A 23,899-nucleotide genomic window follows, 5' to 3' on the forward strand; every position below is an offset into this window, starting at 1 on the left:
TAGCTATGGTGAAATTCTATAAGCAACATACCAGAGAACTCTCTGGAATAGAAGCCTGGTCACATTCCCTACCCAGCAGAAGAGTTATTCAGCTGCTCAAATGATTTATTAAGGGTGAAAAAGCTTGACTTAAGCTAAGCCAGCCTAAAGGTGCAGAGTGGCTGAAAGACTTTCTTTGATGGCATCTGGCCAGGGTACAGCCCATGCTGGGCCACAGTGTCCAAGGAACAGGGAGGAAGAGATGGAGGATGTTATCAGGTGGAAGCAGCAGTCAGCATGAAGGGCCAGAGCAGCCTGCATTCTTCCTCTGCTCACATTCTAGGACAGCTTGAATGTAGTTTACAGATGCCTACAAAACTAGAAATAAAAACCTCGAAATCTTCACGTCCTCATTCTAACACTCTCTTTAGTGTACCATATGGCACATCTACCATATTAGGTAAACAACTTCACAAAATTACAAGAGCAACTGAGATTCATTACAACTTGTGCATTATAAGTGTGTAGGATTCATTACTGAATAATTTATCTTTTCATATACTTTGTCTCTTGTTTGACATTGGAAGTAAGTTTCTAGACTGAATTCTTCAAGACAGGGATTCCAGCTCCTCTGTGCTGTACTACTCCATTTTAAATGATACAAAAAAAGCAACTTGCACAAGAATTCTAGTAATGGAGTACAGGTAATTATTAGTGTTGGTGTAAAAATAGTCAGACTCAATATACAGTGAATGCTGTAGACTTCACACATCAGCACCTATCAGTTCCATCAAAAGATTTTGAACATTACAGGCACATATGGGTTCTCTGTGTGTCAAAGAGCAGAAGCTAGCAGGAGCTATCCAGGCAAAATTGAGAACTGTCAGTTCCTTTAACCTCCTTCCTTTACATATGATATGATATCTATATTGTATTATATTGTTATATTATTATATAGTTGTATTATTATATTATTATTTAAAATACTTATTTCCCCCCCTAGATCTACAATGTAGATCATGACACAGAGACTGTCTCAGGTTAAGGGAATGCCATTCTTCTTCTGTTTGTTTTCTAAAAATGAAGTTAGTGTAGAACTCATTACAGAAACATCTGACAGCGGTATGGATTGGGGTGACAAGGGATAGAACAGAGAAACCTATGGATGGTTTTAGTCTTAATTGACCATCAGAAGACTAGAGGCCCATCAATAAATAGATGAAAAACCTACCTCATCAAAACCTGTTTTGATGAGTGATTTCTTGCTCTTCTTTCCTGACCCTCTCTCTGCTCCTCACCCAGGATCATTTGAAACCCTGAAATACCTTGATTTCAAAAGTTCAGTCAAACAAGATGACAAAATTTACACTTGTGTCAGTCTCCACTGGAAATTTTCAGCAAAACCCCAAAGTTTGGGTTCATTCATAAAGCTGCACTAACTCTGTAGCCAGTATCCCTTCCTACCTTTCTGCTTTGTACCCCTTTTCCTTTTTTTTTTTTCCTTTTGGAGGAGCACAAGAGTTCAATGGATAATTTGGTAAGTTGAGAGTGTTAGGAGCAAAGGAATGAAGTTCTGGTTGAAGATGATGCAGTTCTGTGCAGAAGTCCTCCATTGGTAACCTTGAAAATCTGTGTGCTGATTCTTCTGCAAATGGGTGTCCATCTCTACTAGCAAGTGATCAGCAAAAGCAGCAAGACTTCATTTGCATCTAGAATACAAATATTTGACAATCTATAGTAAAAAATATTCCTGGTTTAAGTTTGGGGGTTTTTTGTTTGTTTGTTTTTTGTTTTGTTTTTTCGTCTAGGGGCAAATGCAGTTTTACTGCAGACATGCACAAGTACATAAACTTCAGTGCCCCTTGCAGTCTACACTCTTGACTGTCTTCTCCCTGAAATCTCAAAACACCATTAAAGTCTTGGTCTTCAACTCATCCCATGCACTTCAGTTGTCCTTAGGTGAATCTCTGAAGAAGTCTAATGCTCCTAATAGGGATTAATATTCATAATTAAGTATGGTATGCTGCAGGAAAATGTCTTAACCCTTGTACTGTAAAATAAAAAGAGATGAACAGTAGATTTGGAGAGCAACAGTACAGTCCCTTTTTATTTTATGAAAATCATACCTACCTAAATTCATATTTCCACCGAAGGAACAGTGTCTGTCCTCATGGGTACTGGACTGTTTCTGCCAGTCACAGAAGCACCAGCCCTGTACTGCAGTTCAGTGTTCTGGACAGAAACCTCATGTGATGCTGCCAGGGAAGAGAAATGGCAAAAGCACCCACTTAAATAGTGTTTGTATTTGCACAACAACTATTGGAACTCCAGAAGTAGAGCAGAAAAAACCCAACTCTTCATAGAATATATTTGATTGAATAAATATATTGTGTGACAACTTAATGGATATTCTCTTTTTAAAACGGAGGTATTTAACAATACCTAGTTATTAATTAGGAAAGACATAGAAAATGTCTGTCAGACGGACACTGCTTATGAGCTTGGTTTTCAAACCAAAAAGTTAGCTGAGCACACAACTGCCTTGGCAATCTCCTAAGTGTTTCTGGGACAGAAGACTGTGCCACTGGAACATGCTACATGCAATTCCTACAGGAGTTATTTATGTGTGGCTCTCCTGAGGCATTCCAAAGTCCACACAACTCAACATCCGGTGCCCAAAAGAAAACGCCCGGAGAATATACTGTGGGATAAAGGATTATTGTCTAAAACCCTTCAAGGCTTTACAGCATTAAAGAGCTGTGGAAAACTTTTTCCTTCCCAACTGCTCTTCATCTGGCTCGTCATGCTTGTTACTGCCAAGATAGGAAGTATCAATACCCAGATTCATCTGTAAGGGAATTCCTAAGGAACTTTACTCATAGGAGAAAATGCAAGTTTCTAACCACACACCCCAGCAGCTAACAGAGATTTCTAAAGCAAATTTTCTGAAGGGGATTACTAGCAAATGTCCAGAATTCTGTCTGTGGAAGACACAAGGAGCAGGGATGTCAACTAAAATTCATGTTTTATCTGTTCTGAAAAATTTCTTGTGCAAGTCTACATGATTCATTGTGAAAAAGAAAAATATTATTAGAAGATTAGAGGTCCTTCTGGTCACTATAACCAGCTTCAGTAATTTCACATATTTTGATTTTAGCAAATTATTAGAACTGACTGGGCAAAATGAAAATGCTTCCTTCCCTAAGCAAATTAAAGGACTTTTGGAAAATTGAATCACTATTTCCAAGACAGAATATGTCAAGAAAATATGCCTACTGATGGGTCTCATTACTGGAAATCCAATTTGCACATTTTGCAGTCAGGATTTGTTAGAATATGTTTGAAATATTTCTTTTTAGAGAGAGATGACTTTGGCAGGTTTTGCTTCAATTTTTTTGTGAGTCTTTGTGAGCAAAGTATGATCCTGCTAGGGATGTTTTATCAACGATATATCCTCAGACAACCTAATGGTACATGATACCATAGATATTCCAGTAATGGATTCCTGCCCTCTCTTCATTCAGAGCTGAACACATTTAACAATTGACCAGTTATGGCAAACAGCACTATCCTCCTTCTTTATATGCTTCCCTCCACTCACTGGCCTTCAAAAATACTTAAATAAAAATAAGTGAAAGAACTGAAGATGAATCTTCATCCTGTTTGTTCTTGGTCAGTGCCAAGAGCAGGTACAGCCAATGCCACATCAGTTGTGAAACAGCAGTTGCTGCAGATGAAAACATTTGTCCTATGGAATTTCATATCACAATGCCTAGAGACTGTAAGTTACAGGAGCAGAGCTGGACACACTCTTTATCTAAATCATTCAGTAGCCCCATGGTTCCTCTCTTTTAAGATAGAGGAGTTATTTCAAAAGAAGATTCTGTGTGTGCCTGAATACTCACTTTTTAGCTCAACAATAATATCAAATGAAACTAACGGGCTGTGAAGTTGGTAAAGCTTTCAGCATATGTTCAATGCATAGGGCAAAATCCAGACTCTTTTGCATTTGAACTGGAAGAATAATCACGTGTGCAAGCAGTTCTGAAAGTCATCTTCAGATGACAAAAATGGCTAAATCGTTTTCCCTACTCCATCTCTAGTTCACAGTCTGTCAAACAGTCTTACCAAGCCTTAGGAGACAATAGAATTCCTGACCAACCTTAGTGAGATTATAAAGAAAGCAGACACAAAAGACACTGAACTGGGAAGCCACTGTAGACAGAAGAGGTATGGAAACACCATCACTTACAGAAAAAAATGAAAGCAGTCTAGTAGAGGAGGTTTGTTTTGGTTGTAATGAAATGAGATTTTATCTAAACTTTTTGTGGATTTGGAATGCAAAAAGTATGTAAGGAAAATTTTGCCGCGTTTTGTTTTGTTTTGTTTTTTAATGACTCCTCTGTAATAACTGATTAAAATAAATCATGCCATAGCTTCCTTATTGAGCTGTCTCAGACTTAATGAAAACACAGCTAGAAAGGCTATTAGACAAGTTTATTTTTTTTCTGGATTCTCCAGCCGTCTAAATAGTTTGGGATATGATTCCAGACTATAGGTTACTTTCTTACATTACCTAAAATATATTCTCACTATCAGAGAGAATTCTGGAATTGCCCCTATTCTTTTAATAAGCTTTTGCCCATTTTGGAAATTGCAAACAAATCAAGTAACTCAGTTAAATACGGGACGTGTTCCCATAGTTGCCTGAAGAAACTAGTGCATGTTTTGAAGCAAGTCAGACAAAGATTTTATCTCTTAAAAGACAAGATGGGAAAAAGCTCCAGCCCAAAGGAAATTACACACCCAGATGGAGGGCCAAGGGAGTCATGTTAAGTTGTTCCTTACTGTTACCTACCTTTGTTTGTATGGGGTACCTTGCAGTACTCCTCCAATATAACACAGGTGTAACAAAATTGCTGTCACCAGTTCATGCTCCAAGTTAAACTTGCACAAACCTTTTGTCTTCAAAATGTTCTACTAGCAGCTGTATGTCCCAAACAACCTTTGGAAGTTTGGCACAGGTGATGTCATAGGCAGAGTAAATGTTGATGATGCTGCTGAGTAAAATACAGAGTCCAAGACGAGGATGTGAGGTGTTGTGGAAAAAAAAATAGACACATTAATCAGAATTAAGTAGAAAATTGAAAAGCCAAATCTCTTTTTTAGTTACTTTGCGGGGAAAAAAAAAAAGTGGTTTAAAAGTGCACTAAATATCAAACACCTTGTCATACATGAAGTGATAGAGAAATGGGGTATGAGGTACAAATAATGCAAAGGCTTTAGAACAGTAAATGTCAGAATTGCCACGTGTATGTGAAATGTGTGTACACAAATACTACAATGATAAGGAAAAATGTGAGTTAGAAGGAGATTAAATCCCAGTTTATTGTCATACAAAAATAAATTACTTTCTGAAATTGCACTAAAATCCTATTGCTAAGAATTACTTTACCATTCTTGGTATCTTTAGCCTAAACCTGAATTAAAACCTGCAAACTTTCAACTCCAAAGCCTCTTTAGTCTTGTTTTAAAAAAGAAAATAACAAAGATAAATTAAGAGTACCCTAGGAGATAAAACAATGACTAATAATTCATAACCACAAAGACATTTCTGAAACATGCCTTTTAAAACAAGTCCAGGAACAATTCAAGTCATGAAAACTGCAGCAGATGTTGTGCAGGGAAAGAACAGCACACTGCCAAGGCTGGTAAAATGATCCCTTACCTCACTGAACAGAAAGAAGCCGAATCTACAACCCATTTGTAAAACAGGTAAGGAGAGGAAGATTCTTTGGCTGAAGAAGAGTCCACTGTAAAGAATGAATGCAAATGAGGTCTCTGAACTAAAACATCTCATAAAGAACTCTTTACATTCTCAGCCCAGTGATGTACATTGTTGCCCTATGGTTTGATTTACACAGCAAGAGCAGTGCAGCTGGGTCTGGGTTCAACCCCACTGAAGCCTCAGTGCCAAGGAAATACTACTCAGTACTGATAGCTGGAATGTGTTCAATAATCTGGAGAGAGAGAGAGAAAAGTCAAGAGGAGGAGCCCTTAAAGAAACATCGCTGTCGGCTTTCTGGAATTTTAGCCAAATCCAGCTGGCAAAGGTAGATTTCTGTCCAGGGAATGGTGACATTTACTGGTCTGCAACATCCTGGGGTCTGCAGTGTGTTTTGTACTCTCAAAAACATTTGATTTTGTTCAGAAAAAAACTGGTCCCAGAATGATGTATCAAGCTGTACTCCCATCTGCTCCTTGGTCTCTCCACTGAGACACTGCCAGGTGTACCAAGTGGGTCAGTCGTGACAGTCTGGTTGTAACCTGGGCTCTCTTCAGCCCAGAAGTGGATTTAGATCATTGGTTATCACTGCAGCTCTTGAACCTCTCAGAAAGTTGGTCATGAAACTCAATACGCACATTCTTATTCTCCCAATTAACGCATAAATGTGAACCTCTACAAAATCTTCCCCTCCAGACTAATCCTCTGCAGCATTTAATCCCTATAAGCCAATTTTTTGCTTCCTTTCTCCATTTATTGCTTACTTTTTTTTCTTTCATTGCAGTGTGTCTTCAATCCACCTTTTGCTCACTTCATGCCTGGTAGAACTTTATGAAATCCCACTTTTATCCCATGCCCTCACATCAGTGTGTCTGTGAGGATACACAGAGGTTTGCCATTCACTTCAGTGCAACATATTCCAAAGAAAAGCAACCTATGCAGCAAAAAACCCAGTCAGAAATTTCTCCTAACAGAACTTAGTATCTTAGGAACTGTTCAGTGCTCCCCACTCTCTCTTTATGCCCTAATTATTTCTAAACTTAGGTTTGAATCCTCTTACTCTTTTCAAATGGGAGATAGATGCATGAAAGCCTTTTTTAGAATGTGTCTGACTTAAAAGTCTTCATCCTTCAACTTTTGTCACCAAACTGCAAACTTCAGCTTTGTCAACCTTTTTGTATCACATACACTATCCATTTAACTGTCTTCATGAACAGAATCTCTTAAAATTATATCTAGCTTCCACATCTGTGACTAAATCACTACCTACTTAGCCAGGATAACTTCATCTTGCCATTCATGATCCAGAAAGCCTCCGTATAAAAGGTACTTGCACTTCCTTAACTGCTCCACTCCCCAAAACTTCAGTGACAGTGAACTGCAAGAGCAGGCAGGATTTTGGGCTGAGTTCTGTCTTATGTCCAGTACTGAGTGTGGGTTTTAGTCTCATTTCTATAAAGTAGACACTGGTGGAGCAGTGTGCATGTGGAAAGTCTGGAATAGCAGTTTGTGTTCATTCTAATAAAAGATGTTACACACGTCCAAGATTTCGTTCTATAAAAACAAGTAAATTTATGTTCCTTCCTTATTCTGTTGCATCAAAAGCGACTCCTAACCTTGATACATTCAGGCAATCAAACACAACTTTTAAAAAGATTCATGGCAGATAAACAGCAAAGACTGGGCAGGTCAGAACAGCACTGTTGGCTTATCCCACCCATTTAAGTGGATATATTGATATATCTTTAAAATATGAGAAGTTTAGAAGTTAGACTGGTAATTTGAATCTTCCACATGGAAGTGCTACACAAACAGAAAAGTTCTCCAGCATGTTTTTGTAATTTTACTGCTGGATTTTCACAAGTACAAAAAGAAATTATCATTTTGCATTATAGTAAGGAACTGCATTACCTTGTAGAAAGTGGTCGATTTTTCAGGGAAAAGAATAACTGACTACAGTATGAAAAGTGGAATTGAATGCATTCATGGAGCAAGAAAATAAAAATGTATCATTCTAATATGAGTGTATTTACAATAAAGCTGAAATGTAGATTAAGAGCCTGCTAATTCTAGTAATACAAAATGCTGCTTTTTAAATCTTTATAGGTAATTCCTTATCTCAGATATTGACACCACACATTATAAACACTGTGTATCTGCACAAAAAACATTTGTTTTCAGCCAAACTCACATGAGCATTTCTTCCTCTTATGTTTGTATTTCATACAGTTGGAGCATTCAAATAAACAGTGCCCAAAGTGTGGTTTCGCTTTCATGCTCACAAACTTTGTGGGCCTGGATAAGAAGTTTAATCTCTCTGCCATCTCCTCCTCACTGGTAAAATATATTTTGTCTTGACTGTGCAATGCCCTAGGATTGCTGAGAAGTGCAATGGAAAAATGCAGATTTATGCCAGTGCCACTGAATACACAGTTGAGGTACTAATTAAGAGAACCAAACCCCCATAAGCCTAAACGGATGACATTTTATAAAATATTTCATTTCAAACCAGAAGTTAAATTTGATATATGGGGGTGGAATGAAAGATGTCAAAATTAAAATCCCTGAGGCACAGACTCAAAACTGAGAAAAAGAAAAAGAGAGAAAGGGGAGAGAGGACAGAAAAGCATTACAGGTATTACAGTCTCTGTATTTATTCTGAAATATAAAACAAAACAACACTTATTATTTTGATGGATTTTTTTTTTCAGGAGACCCCTTTTCCTGAGATGTAAGACAAACTAATGTAATGAAACACTATTTCCTCCACACATCATTGTATCTCTTTTTCTTAGGCTGTGAGAAATTGAGAAACTAATTTTTCAAAGCCCGCATTATCTAAATACAGGTTACGAATTCTTCAATTTTTTCTATTTTTTAATGTTTCTAATTTTTGTTATCCTTATTCCCTCACTCTTCCCATCATTTTAGTTTTCTTCAGTTGAATTTACATGCTTTTTTCTTTATTCTATTCCATCAGCTTTTCTTTGTGTAGAATAAAAACCCTTACAAGGATAATTTTTTTTCCTTCTCATCTTTCCTGAATCTTTTCTGTTTCTCCATCCTGTTCCAGTCCCTCCTTCATTCCTGGTCTTTTTTCTACTGCTCATTTCCCACACCTCTACAGAACTGTGTCCTGTACTTGGTGACCTTCTCCTCCTTCCCTACAGCTACCATAATCTTATTTTGAAACTACTGTTCTCACATCTCTTCCTCTAGGGCTCAGGCATTTCTCTCTTCCTTTGTATCATTTGTTTCGTTTGCCACACCCAAATTCAGATCTCTGCTCCATTTTCAGTTCCTCTATTTTCCATGTTTCTTTTCTTTTCTTTTCTTTTCTTTCCTTTTTTTTTTTTTTTTTTTTTTGCCACCAACTGCAAATGAATCCCAGAATCCCATTGTCCCCAGGTGCAAGAAGTGATGCTTCAGCAGCCAGTGCCTTCCTCCAGCAGCTGGAGCTTGTTATAGGTGTCCTGCCTACTGCTGCTCTGTCCTTAACTCTGCCAGAACTCACCTGAGTCAGTTCAGCTCACGTTTCCATGGATGATGTGGCCATCACACGTCACACACCCCATAAATTCTCATCACTGCAGTAGAGTCACAGGGTTTCTCTTTTGCCTGCTGTGAAATGTGCTTGCATACATGGGTGGTTACCCTCTAAAATGTCTCCAGTTGCCTTCCAGCTGCCACAGGAGTCTCCCGAGTTCTGGCAACAGGGGTTTTCCTGTAAATAAATCAGCTATGCAGTTACATGGTGTGACTGTACCCTACTGTACTCTCCAAAGACCACAGGTACCTGTAGTCCAAATGGCTGTTGTGTGAATTCTGTGTCTGCTGTGATTACGAGGTGCCTCTCTGCCAAATTTCTTCCTACAGCCATGATGAACTGCAGTCAGCATCTTCATATGAAGCCAAATGTTCCCTCTTCATATGAGGGATGCCTGGGATAGCACACTTGTCATGAATTTACACAGTGAAAGATGCTCTTTGCTTCCCCCTTTCAACACTTAGTGGATGAGGAACTGTATTTTTTAGCAGAATAAATAATACTAACAGGCCACTTAAAATGTCAGGTGTCATATTTCTTCTTGCTGATCGCTTGTTATCTGTGACTGTTGTCAAACACAAGATATTGAGAAAATTCATTACAATAAGAGTATCTTCGAGAAGCAGGCTGATTTATGGCCATGGTGATTATAACTAAAATTCTGTATGTTTGCATATCTCTCCTTACCAGTGTATAGGTCATGTCATCTTGGTGTAGTTTTCTTTTTCCACACTGCTTTAATTAGCCTTTCTGCAGGATCCACATCACTGTATTAGCACATGTGACTGTCTCTGTCCTTCCTTAAAAAAAAAAAAAAGGCAAAAAAAGTGATGGAATAAAACAATCATAATAATACCTTGTCTTCAATAAGTAGCAAAGTATTGGAACTTACAGGTCCTTATGAAGCAGTGACATTTTGGTTTGCATAAAGAAAAAAAATGAATTGAACTACAAAATCTGGAGCCCTATTTACTATTTCTAAAGAATATTTTAAGAGTGGAAATAAGAAACATCAATTTAAAAGACTGTGGATTTGGAAGATGTAAGCCAAAAGAGGGTGGTGTTTCTCTACCTTTGACTGCACTATTGACATAATTTTTTCATTATAAGTTAGTTTTTGTGGGTGCCCCAAACTGAGCTACTGTGTCACATTTTTCCTATTTTTTTCTATTATTTCTTTCCCTATTATTTCTCCATTTGATCTTTCCCACACTCCTAAACTAGACACTCCTCATACAGAGGAACTAGAGGAGGTTTTTCATCAGGGAAGTTTCTAACCAGCAATTTGCCCACTAAAGGGCACTGTTTACTGCAGTAAAAAAGGAATCTCTGCTTTTCTTCTGTAAGTTATACTTAAAGCTGAGCTAAAAAACTAAAAAGGTAAGGGATGAGTTTCTTATTCAAAATGACTGCTTTTCCAATTAGTATATATTTTTTTTATTTAACATTTTTTAGGAATTCTATGCTAGAACAATTTAACAAGGAAAAGACTGCACACATGTGCTTGTACGAGTGGAAAGGAAGCATCTGCTCTGTTCAGGCAGGGGAGATCTGCTCTTCAGCCTGAATAAAGAGCATGAAGAGTAGCACCATAAAATACGGAAGGTCGCAGGGCAGACAGCTCGGGGCACTGGCAGAGCAGCTCTCCGAGCCACGGTGTGCAAGGACGCGGGCATAAACCTGAGCGCTGCGTTCTCCCGTGTCGCTCTTGTATCGCAGATGGAAGACACGTAACCAAGGCATGGGCGCCTGCAGCTCCAGCGGAGCTCCCTGCACTCAGACAATGGCTCCCGCTGCATTGTCCCCGGCTGCTGCGTTTGAATCGCATTCATTTGAGTCACACAAATTAGTGAGATCTGTGCACTCTGACCCGCTACTGCCCTGCCTGATCCCCGTGCACCGTCTCGCTGGTGAGTGATTTCACCTCCCCTGGCCATGTCTGCCAGATGCTGCCGGTTGTCTCTCATTGACCCGCAGATGGCCGGGGAACTCCCGGGAGACGCCGCACGGAGCGGTCCCACCCTCCAGCTGCGGCCTGGCACGGGGTGACCGCGCCGGGCTGACCCGAGCCGAGCCGGGCCAGCAGAACAAAGGCGCGGGGCCACCCGCACAGGGCAGGGCCCGCCGGGCACCCGCGGCTCTGCCAGCACCAACCACGGCGCTGAAGAGAGAAGGGGCTTGGGCAAAGGCAGCCATGGCTGTTCCGTGACGGGAAGGCGATGATCCCCTTCTCTCCGCGCTGCGTGACAGCAGCCCTGTGACAGTAGCGGAGGGCAATGGCACACCAGCGAGGGGCAGTGCCACACAAGGAGCACGGCACAGGCTCGGTGTCACGGACTCGCCCTCAGAGCCCCCCCCCGCGCGCTCCCCTCAGCCGCGGCAGCGCGGGAAGCCGAGCGCGCGCGCTCCCGCCCCGCCCCGCCTGGCTCCGCCCCGCCCCGCGGCGCACGTGGCACCCTCGCCCGCGCTGGTCACGTGATGCGGGCCCCGGGTGTTCCCCCTCCCCGTCTGACCCCGTCTCTCCCGTCTGGTCAATAGCGCGCGGCGCATGCGCGGTCTTCGCATCACGCCCCCACCGCCTCCCCCCGGCCCGTCTCCCTCCGCCCTATATAAGGCGCGCGCGGCGGGGTCCCGGCTCCGCAGTGCGCGTGGGCGGCGCGGCGGCTCCGCGCGGCTCTGGGACCCCCTCCCCTCCCCCGGCTCCGCCGCCGCCATGAGCTCGGGGACCCCCTACATCGGCAGCAAGATCAGCCTGATCTCTAAGGCGCAGATCCGCTATGAGGGCATCCTCTACACCATCGATACCGAGAACTCCACCGTGGCGCTGGCCAAGGGTGAGGCGGGGCCCTGTGGGGGGCGCGGGCGGGCCTAGGCCGGCGCTGGCTGAGGGGACGCGGCGGGGGCCGCCGTGCCGTGAACAATGAGCGCGCCCGGGGCCTGCCCGCCCCGCGGGGCTGCGGAGGGACTGGAGCCCCGGGTCCGGAGCGCTGCTGCTCTCCGTGAGTCAGCACTGACAGGGGCCGCGCCGGAGGGGCGGACAGGGCCCGGGATGCTGAGCAGCCCTCGGCTCTCCCGGGGAGTTCCCGGGGAGAAGCGCTGCCGGCAGCGCTGGCTCGCCTTGCCATTGTCAGAAGCGGGGGGGTGACGCTCGGCATCGCTGTGCGTGGTTCGGTTCCCCTCGCTCGGCTGTGCCCGGCTATGTGTGTCGGTGTTGGGCTGGAGCAGGGCCCCAGGCCGGTGCTGAGGAAAACAGTTGCTGTTGTCTTTGTTCCTTCCGTGATCGATAACTGGACTCTGCTCAGGTGAGGAGGGTGGGAGCTGCTGCACAGAGCGCTGCGGGGCACCTGCACGTGGGTCTGCCTCGCCGACCTTGCTGGCTCCTCAGCGACGCTTTGCATTTTGTTTCCCTGTAGAAATACTAATTATTATCTTTGAAACAGTGTCGTTTGGGTTCATTTGTCACCTGTGCTGGGAACGCCTGTATTTCATCTCAATAAAACCTGTCCTGTCTTGTTTAGTCCATCAAACATGAACTTATTTCTGTACTGCTTTTCAAGTCTAGCTTGGCTACTTCAGCTAATGTGCATCGGTGTTTTCTTTCCTTAAGTTTTGGCCTTCCTTCTTCTGGGAGGTTCACACATTCTTCATTGCCTGCAGCAAGCCATCGAGGTTGTCCACAAAACAAACACCTTTTGTTTTGAAAGGTTGTTTGCTGGCAGGAGGCACTGACTTGCCAGATTCACAACTACCCTCAAGGCAGCCTGTGGCCCAGTGTTTACCCAGTATAATGGTATTTATATGATGGTGGACATTATTTGACACCCATTATAGTGTTTTCTGAAGTTTAAAATGCGAATTTTCTCAAATTCACTTTTTCTCTAGGAATGTAGCCATTTCTTTAAATGCACGAATAAGGCTGTTTGTGTTAGTGTTTGGCTTGAAGTACTTGAGAGGTTGCTGGAAGGATGCAGTTCCTTCCTGCAGGTCCGGGAAGGTCTTTGCCCTGACGCACCAGCAAGTAGAGATGGTTCCTTACATAGTTCTGCCTTATACATAGTACTTGCTACCTGAGAGATGATGTATATTTCAAAGGCATGTATGTTTAAAGTGCTTTATGATGTGAGTAAGTACATGCTCTGGATAAGGTTTCTGGCAGTTCTTGTATTTATTGGTCTCTCAGTTTCAGGTTTGATGAACTGGAATACCTAAGAAATAGTTGTTGCAATAGGTAGAGAATACATTTTTTCCCACATAAAGAGCTGCTCTATAAACTTTACATGGTAAACCCCACTTTTTCATTGCAGCTCAGAGGGGTTTTTCAAATTTAGAGACTTTATAGCAAAGCAAAATTAGTGTCAGAATTGCAAATATAGCAACAATGTTGAAGTTAGTCACAACAGTATCAACCTCGTGTGTGGTGTCAGTGGTTTTAAACACTTGATCTCCAAGGCATTAGAAGGGCCATGAATTACTGATATGCTGTTGAAGTTGTCCAGACTGCAGGTAAATTGTTGCTAAACTTTGGATGCCATTCTTTAAAATACTTCTATATGCAATGTAAGTGCCGTTCTTTTTATGTCTATCATTCATAAAGAAAAAGTCAAGTTAAGAGACCTCAGGAAAAAACCTGGTTCAGCCTCTCACTTGAAGCCAGGCTGACTTCAATTGATTTATGTTTGTTAAACCTCAATGCATACACATAATCTTAAATGCTGGAGGTTCTGTGGGCTTAATTAATCACTACAAGAAAGTTGTCTGTTTTGTTAGAGGCTAAACTTAAATTGCAGACAAAGGAGGTTTAAGCCCACTGCTGTCCTGTCAGCAGTGAAGGCCAGGAACTTACTCCCCTTAAGTAGAAGTCTGAAGGAATTGTAGTTTTTGACCAATAAATATCCAAGTAAGCTCTGCTTTCCAGTCACTCTTGCTGTGCTTCCTGTCCCTTCAGAGCTTGAGCTCAACAGCCCTACATGAGTAGGAACTGTGTTGTAAACCAGGAGCTGCAATGTTGTGGGATTGATTTCCTGTTCGTCTGTAAGCAATAGTCAGGAACTTCATGGGAGACAGCCCTTCCCACCTCCACAGGAACTTTAAGCTGTACTTTGTGCTATTCCAGAAACAGTTAAAAGCCTCAGGTGCAGGGACAGGCAAGTTCAACTCCTACAGCCCTGTTTTGTCTACAACAAGGACTTGGCTTTCCACCTTTTCTGTTAGAAAGCTTGGGACCAGCCAACTGAGAGGCTGCCTGGGCAGCTTTGGGCTTTGCAGGTCATGTGGTTGTCCATGTGGAAGTTGATGGGCTCCTCATGGTGCTTTCCAAGTTAGCTGTGAGATCCTGCAGGAGCCCTGGATACCTTTAGTACATCTTGCCATGAGCTGTAATAATCTCATTTTGAACAGAGAGATCAGTGGTATAGTTATGTCCAAAAGGCTACAAGCATTGCTTTCAGTTTATAATCTGCTTCTGGTTGACTGGGTTACAGCTGTAATATGATCAAACAGCAGCTGGAGATCTAAAATAACTTAGAGAGGTTATTTACCCTAGGAACTCATGGAAGATGGCCATTGAAGGGAAGTGACTGACAGCTTGTCCTTGTACCAGTGAAGATCCCCTTCCTGTTAGGTGCAAGCCAAGGTGCTGAGCAGTGTTACAGGGACATTCTGGCATCTACCTGCTCCTTGGGAGCTCACCTGTATTTTAACAGGGGTGAAAGACCATTTGCAGCACTCAGTGCTGCCTGGTGTGAGGTGAACCACCTGCACACAGCTGTTAACCTTGGAACGGGACTCTTGAGTATCCCTGGCTACAACTGCCAGCACTCCTTATAAGTTAGAAGCAGTACGGTGTGCCAGGGATGCTCAGCACTGGGGTCAGTGCATCCACTTTTGGTGCTGTTTTTCCTGGGAGGATGTGGTGCCCCCACCATCCGTGTGACAGGAAGAGTGGCATGTCCTGGTGGAGGTGTTTCAGCACTTCCATGATAACCTGTTAGAAGCAGTTGAGGGAACTCTAATACAGAATTCTTCCACTGGCAGAAAATGTGCATCAAGGCAGTATGTGCTGGTACTCATCTGAACTGGGAGTGCCTCTCAAAGACAGAAAGCAGCCACACCAGTGAACTTGGGGGTTTCTGTAACTTGTGGCTGAAATTTCAAGCTTTTACCTGTCAGTGTCTGATGTAACTGTGCTATCTGTTTTCCTGTGCCGATAATCCAGTCTGACCTCTTCTTCCTTAATGGCTCAAATTAATTTATACTTGTACACAGTAGCTGCCACAGTCAGCTGAAGTCTCTTTTTTTCCACTCTGTGACATTGCTGGTTAGTGTCTGTTCAAGTATTCTGGTAGCTGGCACTCAGTAAAGCCTCTCTAAGCATTGAGATTTATCACTGATGGCTTGCTTTGTAGTCACATTAAACATAGAAACGGTGACATTGGAGTAGAGAGGGAATTTTAATAGGAAATTTTTGTCGTTGATAAAACTACTTCTATCTGCATAATAAATGTATGAAACCAAAGGTGCAGATTTGAGCTCTAAAGCATTCTAAGATTTCCCCCTGCTGCTTCAGGGGCCTCTCCTGTGGTCTGATGCAGTTGTCTATGGCTGAATTTTTGCATGGGACAGCTGCTGGGGAAGGAAGGCGAGTACAGCACTATGGGGAAATCCTTGGTTTTGGAGTAGGATTCTTCACTCCAGCTGGTCTATGATCTTTACCTTCACAGCTTGATGTAAACAAAACTGTTTATACAGGCTGCTGAAAAAGTTGGCATTTGAGGGAACAGATGTGTGTGAGGAGGAGATTGAGGGTTCTGGAAGTAGTCGTTGTTGTTACAAATGGCAAGTGTTGAAGGAGTATTTTTAATTGCATAAATCTGAACTTGCACAGTGCTGCAATGGCAGTACTGCACTAATGTCACTGTTTCCGTGCTCCAGTGCGATCCTTCGGGACCGAGGACCGGCCCACAGACAGACCGGCTCCTCCCAGAGAAGAAATCTATGAGTACATTATTTTTCGAGGAAGTGACATCAAAGACATCACTGTCTGTGAACCTCCAAAAGCTCAGCATACTCTGCCACAAGATCCTGCCATTGTCCAAGTAAGTTAGCCTGAAGCGTTGATAAAAAGCTGAGATAAAACATTGATGTTGAAGGACTGCATATTGGTAAAAACTTATAGAAATGAAGGCAAGTCAGTGTCTCCAGGAATCTTCAGATTATTTAAAGCATCCTGAATTTTGTTTTAATATTTAAAGTAGCAGCAGCATTAAAGACTTCAGTCAACAAAGCCAGAGCTAGCTGAGAATGCAGGAAAATCATAAAGAGGTAAACTAACCCTTCTCAGAATTTACTTAAGCTTTAGTAATGCTGTACATGAAGTAAAGAATCACTGCCAAAGCAAGTTAACTTCTGGACACTGTAAATGGAAATGTACTTTGTCTTGTTACAGTCTTCACTGGGCTCTGCCTCTACATCATCCTTTCAGCCACATGTGCCTTACAGCCCGTTTAGAGGTATGCCACCTTACAGCCAGCTTGCTGCCAGCTCTTTGCTTAGCCAGCAGTATGCAGCTTCCTTAGGTTTAGGTAAGTACAAACTTTACTTGTTAGAATAAAGGTGTGGCCTTGTATGCAGCTGCTGTGAAAGCAAATAACAGTAACTAATACCAAACTCCTTGCCAAGTGTCAGGCTGCAAGGAGCAGCGAATAAACTGCTCACAACTTTGTGCGATGATTTTACTACAAGGAGGCCTGTGTTTCATTTGCACGCATGCACGTGAAAGAAACAGACTAAAGAGCTGAAGTTTCTTTCTGAAATTAATGGGAATACCTGACAGTTGAGGCCAGTTCATTTCTAATCTAACACACCTCACATCACATGTAAAAAGAACTTGTATTTCCAGAGAGGACTGTGAATAAGCTGCTCTAATGCTGTTCTAGAGAACCTTGTATCTCTTTCCAAGTCCTTCAGATGTTTCACTACCTTGTATCTTATCCATGTATCTCTGCTCTCTCTTCTTCCCTCTATCTCTTTAGAGAAATTGGTAAGCCCTCCAGCATCAGCAGCTGCTTCCAGCCCTAGTTCTTCTCCGTCTCCACAACCTGTTTCAGAGCCTGACATGTCTTCAGAGCCCCATCAGCTCTCTTCCAAGGGTAACAGCAGTTTGAGGACTCCAAATATTTGGAAGAACTGCATGGCACTTGCAAACACTCTGTTCTTGTTAACCCCTTCTAGAATGGTAGTGCTCATATGGGTAATGCCTATAGAACTAGTTTGTTCTCAGCTTTTTTTGGCTTTCATTACGTGAAGTATGATTCCTCCTGTCCTAGAAGTATCAATTAGAGAGACAGGAGAAAGGAAAAGTCCAGGACAGTGGATCCTCTTGTGTAAGTATCAGGAGAAGGATGAAGTTTAGAGATGCTAATGTGCTGCATCCTGTCCAGGAACATGTGTCACCATAGGGTTTGGGTGAGGAACTGGTCAGCCTTTTCTGGAAAAAGAAGCACACTGCTTAAATCGTGGGTGGCCTTGTGGTTGGAGAAAGGCTGATCAAGAACTCGGGAGTGCTTTCTGTAATCGAGGAACCATCAGGGTAGATTTCATGCATGGTGGGGCATTGTACCTTGTCCAGACTCTCAGTCAGTAAAGCATGACTAACAGTTAGCAATTCCTAAGTAGCAGAGATAATGCAGTTCTGGGTGCTTGCTTCTATGTGTAAAACCTTTAAAGAAGGTTGAGTTGAGACACCAGACTAACAATCCTTAGAGCAGGGTGACCAGCTGCAGCCTGCATTTAAATATAATTAGTTTCATCTGGTTTTAGCTTAAGCATGTATGCTTGTGTTGGCATGAAGCTTTTTACTTACCCTCTGCTTTTGGCCATCCATCTGTACATAGTTTCTCAGTACTCTGGCTAAACTTTGAAACTTTCTCATGTTAAACTTGCACATCAGCTTTGTCCTACTCAATAATCCTTAGGATATGTCTGTCTTCCTTGCAAGTTTTCCAGGTGTACATTAACTGGGAACCTGCATGATGTAACCTACTGGGTATATCTCATGTGGACTTGGGTGACCCAGAAGTGTCAGTGGCTTGGTTTGTGTGAACTCTTCAGCTTTTCACTTTTCTTGCTCTTTTAATATATTCAGTTAAAGTTTGCTTCCGAGCAGTTCTTATGCATAATTACATGAACTTGTAGTACTCCAAACCTTCTAATTAAACCTAGAATGCAGTGTTTCTTCTGAGTACTGAAGACTGTCACTTTTTAATATAATTGGTGTAAGGTATACCAAACCATGAAAAGTATTTACATGTTTTGTAGTGTGAATAAATAAGCCTGGATGGAAGAGCAACAGAAGTCTTGGTAACACTTTGGCCTTGACCAAGAAGGAATTTAAAAGGGTAACTTTGAGATCCTGGTCTGGTTTCAGGTTTTCTTTGTCTGAAAGCTCTAACAATAAGCAATGAATTTGAAGGACTTCTAAAAGTGGCTTACAAAAGGGGATATATAGCTGAGATGCTTAAGCTTTTGCTGCAAAACCTTTTTGACAAAGTGGGGAAACTTTCTTGAACAGTTTCAGAATGGTGAATTTTTGTTTCAGATTTAAAGTTATCATGTAAAATAAAATCCTGCATAACATAGAAATTAGATTTAGGTATAAACTGTCTGAGAGACTGACTTGGCTTGGTTGTTTAATGTTTGTCTAACTTGATTTAAGAAATAAATGGGTGTATTTCCTGAAACTGAGGCTCTGGATGTGAGAGCCATGACTTGTATGGCAGTGGTGCCTTACCTGGTGCCACTTAAACTTAGCCTGTAATGATGCACGCTCAAGGCTTTGAGTCACTCTTGACCAAATGGTTTCTCCCTAGAAGTGGGCAGGGTTTGAATGGTGTTGACACATTTTCTGAGAGGCACTTAGTCATTGGGATTTTTTCCAGGTGCTGGCTTTCCTTCTGTTCACCCAGTCCGCAAAAGCCCCATGGTAGAGCAGGCTGTCCAGACTGGCCCAGTTGACAGCATGAACTCCCAAAAGCTGCCCCCAGGGAAGGTGGCTCCGGGGATCCCGCGCAGCGCCCGGCAGGTCCCGCAGGCCAACAGCAAAGCGAGCGGTAGGTACACACCACTTCAGCCCTGAGCGCTGGGTGGAGCATCCTTCCACCGTGCACCCCAACACTGAGCTCTTGGCATTGTTCTTGTGCTCCTTTAAAGTTTATCCTTCTTGTTCAGTAGATACAGTTCAGGCAGCACCTGTGCAAACCCAAGGACAGGTGAACGATGAAAACAGAAGACCTCAAAGGAGAAGATCGGGTAGGTTAAGCTGATGCTAAACAGTCGCAACAGCCTGTGAAGGCAAGTGGTGTTAACTTCAGTGGAGGATTAACTGACAGAAGATTGAGAGAAAGCTTTGGGCATCCAGAGATGCTTCCCTAACAAAACAGCTTCTGGAGTCGCAGAAGTTCAGAACATTCCAGGGACAGAGTTCTAGCGCCTTTTCTAGAAAGTTGAAGGTATGTCATAAAAATCAATGCTCTGATTTGGCAGCAGCAACTGGATTTCTCTGAAACCTCAAGTATTTTTACCAGGAGAGGCAGCCTGTTTGAGACTTTCCAGAGCTTTTAAAGCAGAGGAACTATGGAACACTCACCTCCCTATAGCAGAATTCTTATTCCAAAGTGGCAGTACAAGCATGGGTCGGAAGAAAATGAAATTCAAAAAGGCTTCTGCCCAAACAAAATGAGAAAAGACAGGAAACAACACTTCAGACTCAGGTCTTCAAATTAACTAATGTGTAGAATAGATTATAGCTTTTCTAAAAAGGAGTGGGTAGCATCTCAGTTGGAAACCAGAAACTAGACAGAGTACGAGCTCCCTTTGTGGGTAGATGAGTCTTTTGCTGGATTTTCTGAGACCTCCTCTTTGCCATCACTCTAGGTTTTACCCTAATTACAGTGCTGTGTTTGCAGGTGAAGAGTAGACAGGAGAGATAATTTTCACCACCTCCCTCAGTTTTTCTTGCTGTAGTGCTTGTTCTGACTTCCTCTCTGCACACTGGAAGGAAAGTTGGGTGCACTGTCTTAGTGGTAAGACTGATATCCAGGAATGCTGTTCAGAAAGTTAAAGTGTTGCTGTAATGTGTCTTCTACAGCCAAAATCAGAAGTTGCTTTCAAAGAGGTGTGGCCTAACCACAGGACTGGAAGCCAGAAACTCCTGAGTTCTATCCCTGGTTTCCTCTGGTCTTGAGCAAGTCATGTAACCTCCCTGTGCGTTACCAAGTGTTTAAACTCTCCTGCTTTCAGGAAACAGGAGAACCAGAAACCGTTCTAGAGGACAAAACAGACCAACTACTGTGAAGGAAAATACAATAAAGTTTGAAGGTGACTTTGACTTTGAAAGTGCAAATGCACAATTCAACAGAGAGGAACTTGATAAAGAATTCAAGAAGAAACTGAACTTTAAAGGTTTGTGCCTTCATTAAATATGAATTGCTGAGCTAGTAGTAAACACTGCATAGACAAACTGGTTCTGAGAAACTGCATGATTACATCTCAAATCTTGTTTGAGGGAGCAAGAGAACAGATGGCTCTGCAGTGTGTGCCTCAAAGAAGTGTAATACATTTCATTATCTTCAGATGACAAAGCAGAGACGGGGGAAGAAAAAGGGGACCCTGGAGTGGCAACCCAAAACAATGATGGTAATGCAGAGGAGGACCTGCTGGGGCCCAACTGCTATTATGATAAATCCAAGTCTTTCTTTGACAACATTTCTTCAGAACTGAAATCTAGGTGAGTGTTTTCTAAAAGCTTGGTTTCTAAATGGAATTTTAGGCAAAAAAATTCAGACATAATCTATGTGACATGGTTTCATTATTTAAAAATTTTAGAATTTACTTTAGACAGGGAATATTGCCATGCATTTGGTGGCTCACAAGTGATGTGAACCAAGCTTCATGCAGTGGGATGAAAGAAAAAGCATTTCAACTGATGATACGCTTACCTAAACTATGATAGAGGAGTTTCCATTTCTGTTTCCCAGTACTGACTTTGAACCCTTTGATTTTAAACAAATTCCTTATCTGGCTTGTGGGAGAGGAGGCATCAGGGTCATGCTGTACTGAAGGTGCAGCTGGCAGACAGGAGTGAGCTAAGCCTGGAGGTGGGGCAGAGAGGTCGGCTCTGGCTGTGGAAATTAGGTTAAATGTTGAGAATATGAAGGGAAAGCTTCAGCTTTCACTGCCACCACTGATGTCACCAAGTGCCTGGAGAAATGAGACGTCCCTTTAGTGTCAGCGTGAGGGATTCCCTCAGCTCTGGGGCTGCAGAGGGGTTGGGTTAGAGCATGTGCTCTGCAGCTGGTGCTTGTTGCAGTGCATCTCAACAAAATCAGAGGTTTGAGGCTTCCTCTCTAAGTGAGCTGGTGGCTCTTTAATGTTCCTGTTCAAGCTGAGCTCAGCCTTGTTCAGTTCCAGGCGCACCACGTGGGCTGAGGAAAGGAAGCTCAATACAGAGACGTTTGGAGTGTCTGGACGCTTCCTTCGTGGCCGCAGCTTTCGAGGTGGATTTCGAGGTGGAAGGGGGAGTGGAGCAGCGAGGAGAAACCAAACCACTCACAGAGCTGGTACTGGCAGAGTGTAACTTCAGAGGCAAGTGCTCTCTAGCAAGAGTAAATACTCTCTCTGGGCCAGGTTTGTCTCTTACTCCTTGCCTGAACTGTCTGTGCAGCCTGTTTCACCCTCCAGTCTCATGGATATATCAGGAATTATTCCTTATTGGATTTGATTGATGTTTCTAAAGGGTAGTAGGATATAAGAGTAGTTTAACATGCTTGATTGTTTTGTTGGTTTCTTGGTCTCACCTGTCTGAGAAAAGGCTCAGCTCAAGCAAGCAGCTTTTGGTTTCTAACTAAGCATTTCAGCTGATACAGGAGTGTGAGCTTTGTTATTTTTCTTCTTGGGAGAAGAACCCCATAATATCAAATATAATTCTATCTTTCTTCTGAATAGGTTCAAACATCTCTGAGAAGATGAAACTGTATATAGAAAGAAAACAACCAACTGCTGCACTAACGTGGGAAAATGGTTCATATTGTTTACTGTCTCAGCTCAAGCGGCAGAATTTCATGTACTACTGCTTCTATTTTGGACTTACTTTGGACCAGCCACTGTCTGCTGGAATATTTTTTGGAAGAGGGAATGTGTTCAGGGGTACCTTCTTCAGGGTGTCTTTTCTTTTTGTGTTTTTCAAGTGCAGACTAACTTACATGGTTCTTCTTTCTGGGTCTCTCAAGGCTGCTATAGTCTAAGCTCCAAGTCAGACTCTTTTTCTGAACCCTGGAGAAGAGAAATCATGCTGTTTTAACACGGAACCAAAGCTCACTTGAAATAAACCAGCTATAATTTGTTTGTTCTGAGTAACCAAATGGATCCTTTGGTGCTGCTGGTCTCACGGATCTCGGCAGCAGGTGTGAAGTAGCACCTGGTATCTGGAGAAATGGATTCCTGGTGCTGAGGAGTTGTGTATATTGTCATTTGGGAATACTGGAGTGTTGGTCATGTAGTAGTGTTTCTGACTGTACAGCTGTTTGTGGGCTGGTGCTGGGCTGGAGGTACCACAGGACTGTGGCTCTGCCTTGAGCTGAAGGGTGCTGGGAGTGCCTGGGGCTTGGAGCTCCTGGCTGGAGTGTGGGGACACCATGTGGGATGGGAGCAGTGACTGGCCCCACTCGTGTGCAGAGTTTTTGGCAGTAGTGACTGTCTGGGAAGGAGACCTGAAGCTCTGACTTGTTTGCCTCGGTTTGTACCTTGCTGGAGGCAGCACCAAATGCAAACAGTTCTCTGTAGACTGTGGTGGAACTCTTTGGAATGTTTTCATTCAACTAGGGATGGGAGACCATATAATGAAGCTTAACAGATGGGCATGTTTAATTTCTTTCCTCTATACCCCCATACTGTAAATAGTTTAGTTGTTTTTCTTTTGTTTTTAAAAATCTGTATGTGGGGAGAGGGCTGGGAGGGTTGGGGTTACCTTTGTTTGCATGAAATAAGTGGGTTAAATTGCTATAGGCATGTGTCCCTTTTTTGGTTGGTAGGGAATTTTGTTTAAAAAGCACCTTGATGACTGAACCCCTTACATAGCTCAAGTTTTTTTTAGTTATGCATTGACCTAGGTTACTGTAAAAGCTTGGATTTATTTTTGTAGGACTTTATTGCTGAGAATTAGAACATAGCAGTGGGGCTGCTCTTTGGAGTAATGTAAATTGTAATTATAATAAACATGTAAATGTTTAATGTTTCCCTCCACCTCTGTTCTGTACATAGCTCCATAATATCACTCCCTACAACTCCTCTGGTGCCTGTCCTTGCAGGGCTCCCATCCAAGCTGGAGAAAACCTGGCTGCAGAGCTCTGGCAAACCTGGTAATGTTACACAGTATTGGAAAAGGGCTGAAACACCCAAATCCAGGCACTGCACTTTGTACTGCTGCCCTGGTTCCTGTGCTAGGACTCAGCCTAATGAGGGTTATGTTACTCCAGCCTGGCAGAGGGAGTCCCTGGGCTGGTAGGGCTCCCCAGGAGCCTGTCAAGAGCCTGTGC

At 42.8% G+C, this 23,899-nt stretch overlaps 1 protein-coding gene and 1 long non-coding RNA gene across 5 annotated transcripts; one reads left to right on the forward strand and one right to left on the reverse strand.

Moving 5' to 3' along the window:
* Positions 1 to 9: 9 nt before the first annotated feature.
* Positions 10 to 11,326, reverse strand: LOC148221794 (uncharacterized). 2 transcript variants are annotated; one of them, XR_015807326.1, is made up of 7 exons: positions 9,999 to 11,326; positions 9,561 to 9,705; positions 9,279 to 9,488; positions 5,708 to 5,792; positions 4,838 to 5,036; positions 2,110 to 2,234; positions 10 to 1,688 (listed from the first exon to the last, which is right to left on the reverse strand). It is a non-coding gene; the product is annotated as an uncharacterized LOC148221794 (long non-coding RNA). The 2 variants fall into 2 exon arrangements; XR_015807327.1 differs by having other exon boundaries at positions 4,838 to 5,039.
* A 542-nt stretch (positions 11,327 to 11,868) lies between these two features.
* LSM14B (LSM family member 14B) lies at positions 11,869 to 23,594 on the forward strand. Of its 3 annotated transcripts, none has more exons than XM_014873859.2 (10): positions 11,869 to 12,145; positions 16,242 to 16,405; positions 16,756 to 16,891; positions 17,342 to 17,458; positions 19,247 to 19,417; positions 19,539 to 19,616; positions 20,607 to 20,768; positions 20,940 to 21,093; positions 21,771 to 21,950; positions 22,311 to 23,594. In XM_014873859.2, the coding sequence occupies exons 1-9, from the start codon at positions 12,025 to 12,027 to the stop codon at positions 21,940 to 21,942; spliced, it is 1,275 nt and encodes a 424-aa protein (XP_014729345.1). In that variant the 5' UTR covers positions 11,869 to 12,024; the 3' UTR covers positions 21,943 to 21,950; positions 22,311 to 23,594. The 3 variants fall into 3 exon arrangements, with proteins under 3 accessions (XP_014729345.1, XP_014729344.1, XP_014729346.1); XM_014873858.2 differs by having other exon boundaries at positions 11,871 to 12,145; positions 19,536 to 19,616; XM_014873860.2 differs by having other exon boundaries at positions 11,871 to 12,145; positions 19,536 to 19,616; positions 21,777 to 21,950.
* The last annotated feature ends 305 nt before the right edge of the window (positions 23,595 to 23,899 follow it).

Source organism: Sturnus vulgaris, chromosome 17, assembly GCF_052056855.1.
Source record: "Sturnus vulgaris isolate bStuVul1 chromosome 17, bStuVul1.hap1, whole genome shotgun sequence".
Classification (NCBI taxonomy): domain Eukaryota; kingdom Metazoa; phylum Chordata; class Aves; order Passeriformes; family Sturnidae; genus Sturnus; species Sturnus vulgaris.

Excerpts from the sequence above, each read along its gene's own strand:
- LSM14B (XM_014873858.2), top strand. The coding sequence starts at position 12,025 with ATGAGCTCGGGGACCCCCTACATCGGCAGCAAGATCAGCCTGATCTCT. Across the intron at positions 12,146-16,241 it reads CACCGTGGCGCTGGCCAAGG|TGCGATCCTTCGGGACCGAG; the intron begins GTGAGGCGGGGC and ends TCCGTGCTCCAG. Across the intron at positions 16,406-16,755 it reads AAGATCCTGCCATTGTCCAA|TCTTCACTGGGCTCTGCCTC; the intron begins GTAAGTTAGCCT and ends GTCTTGTTACAG.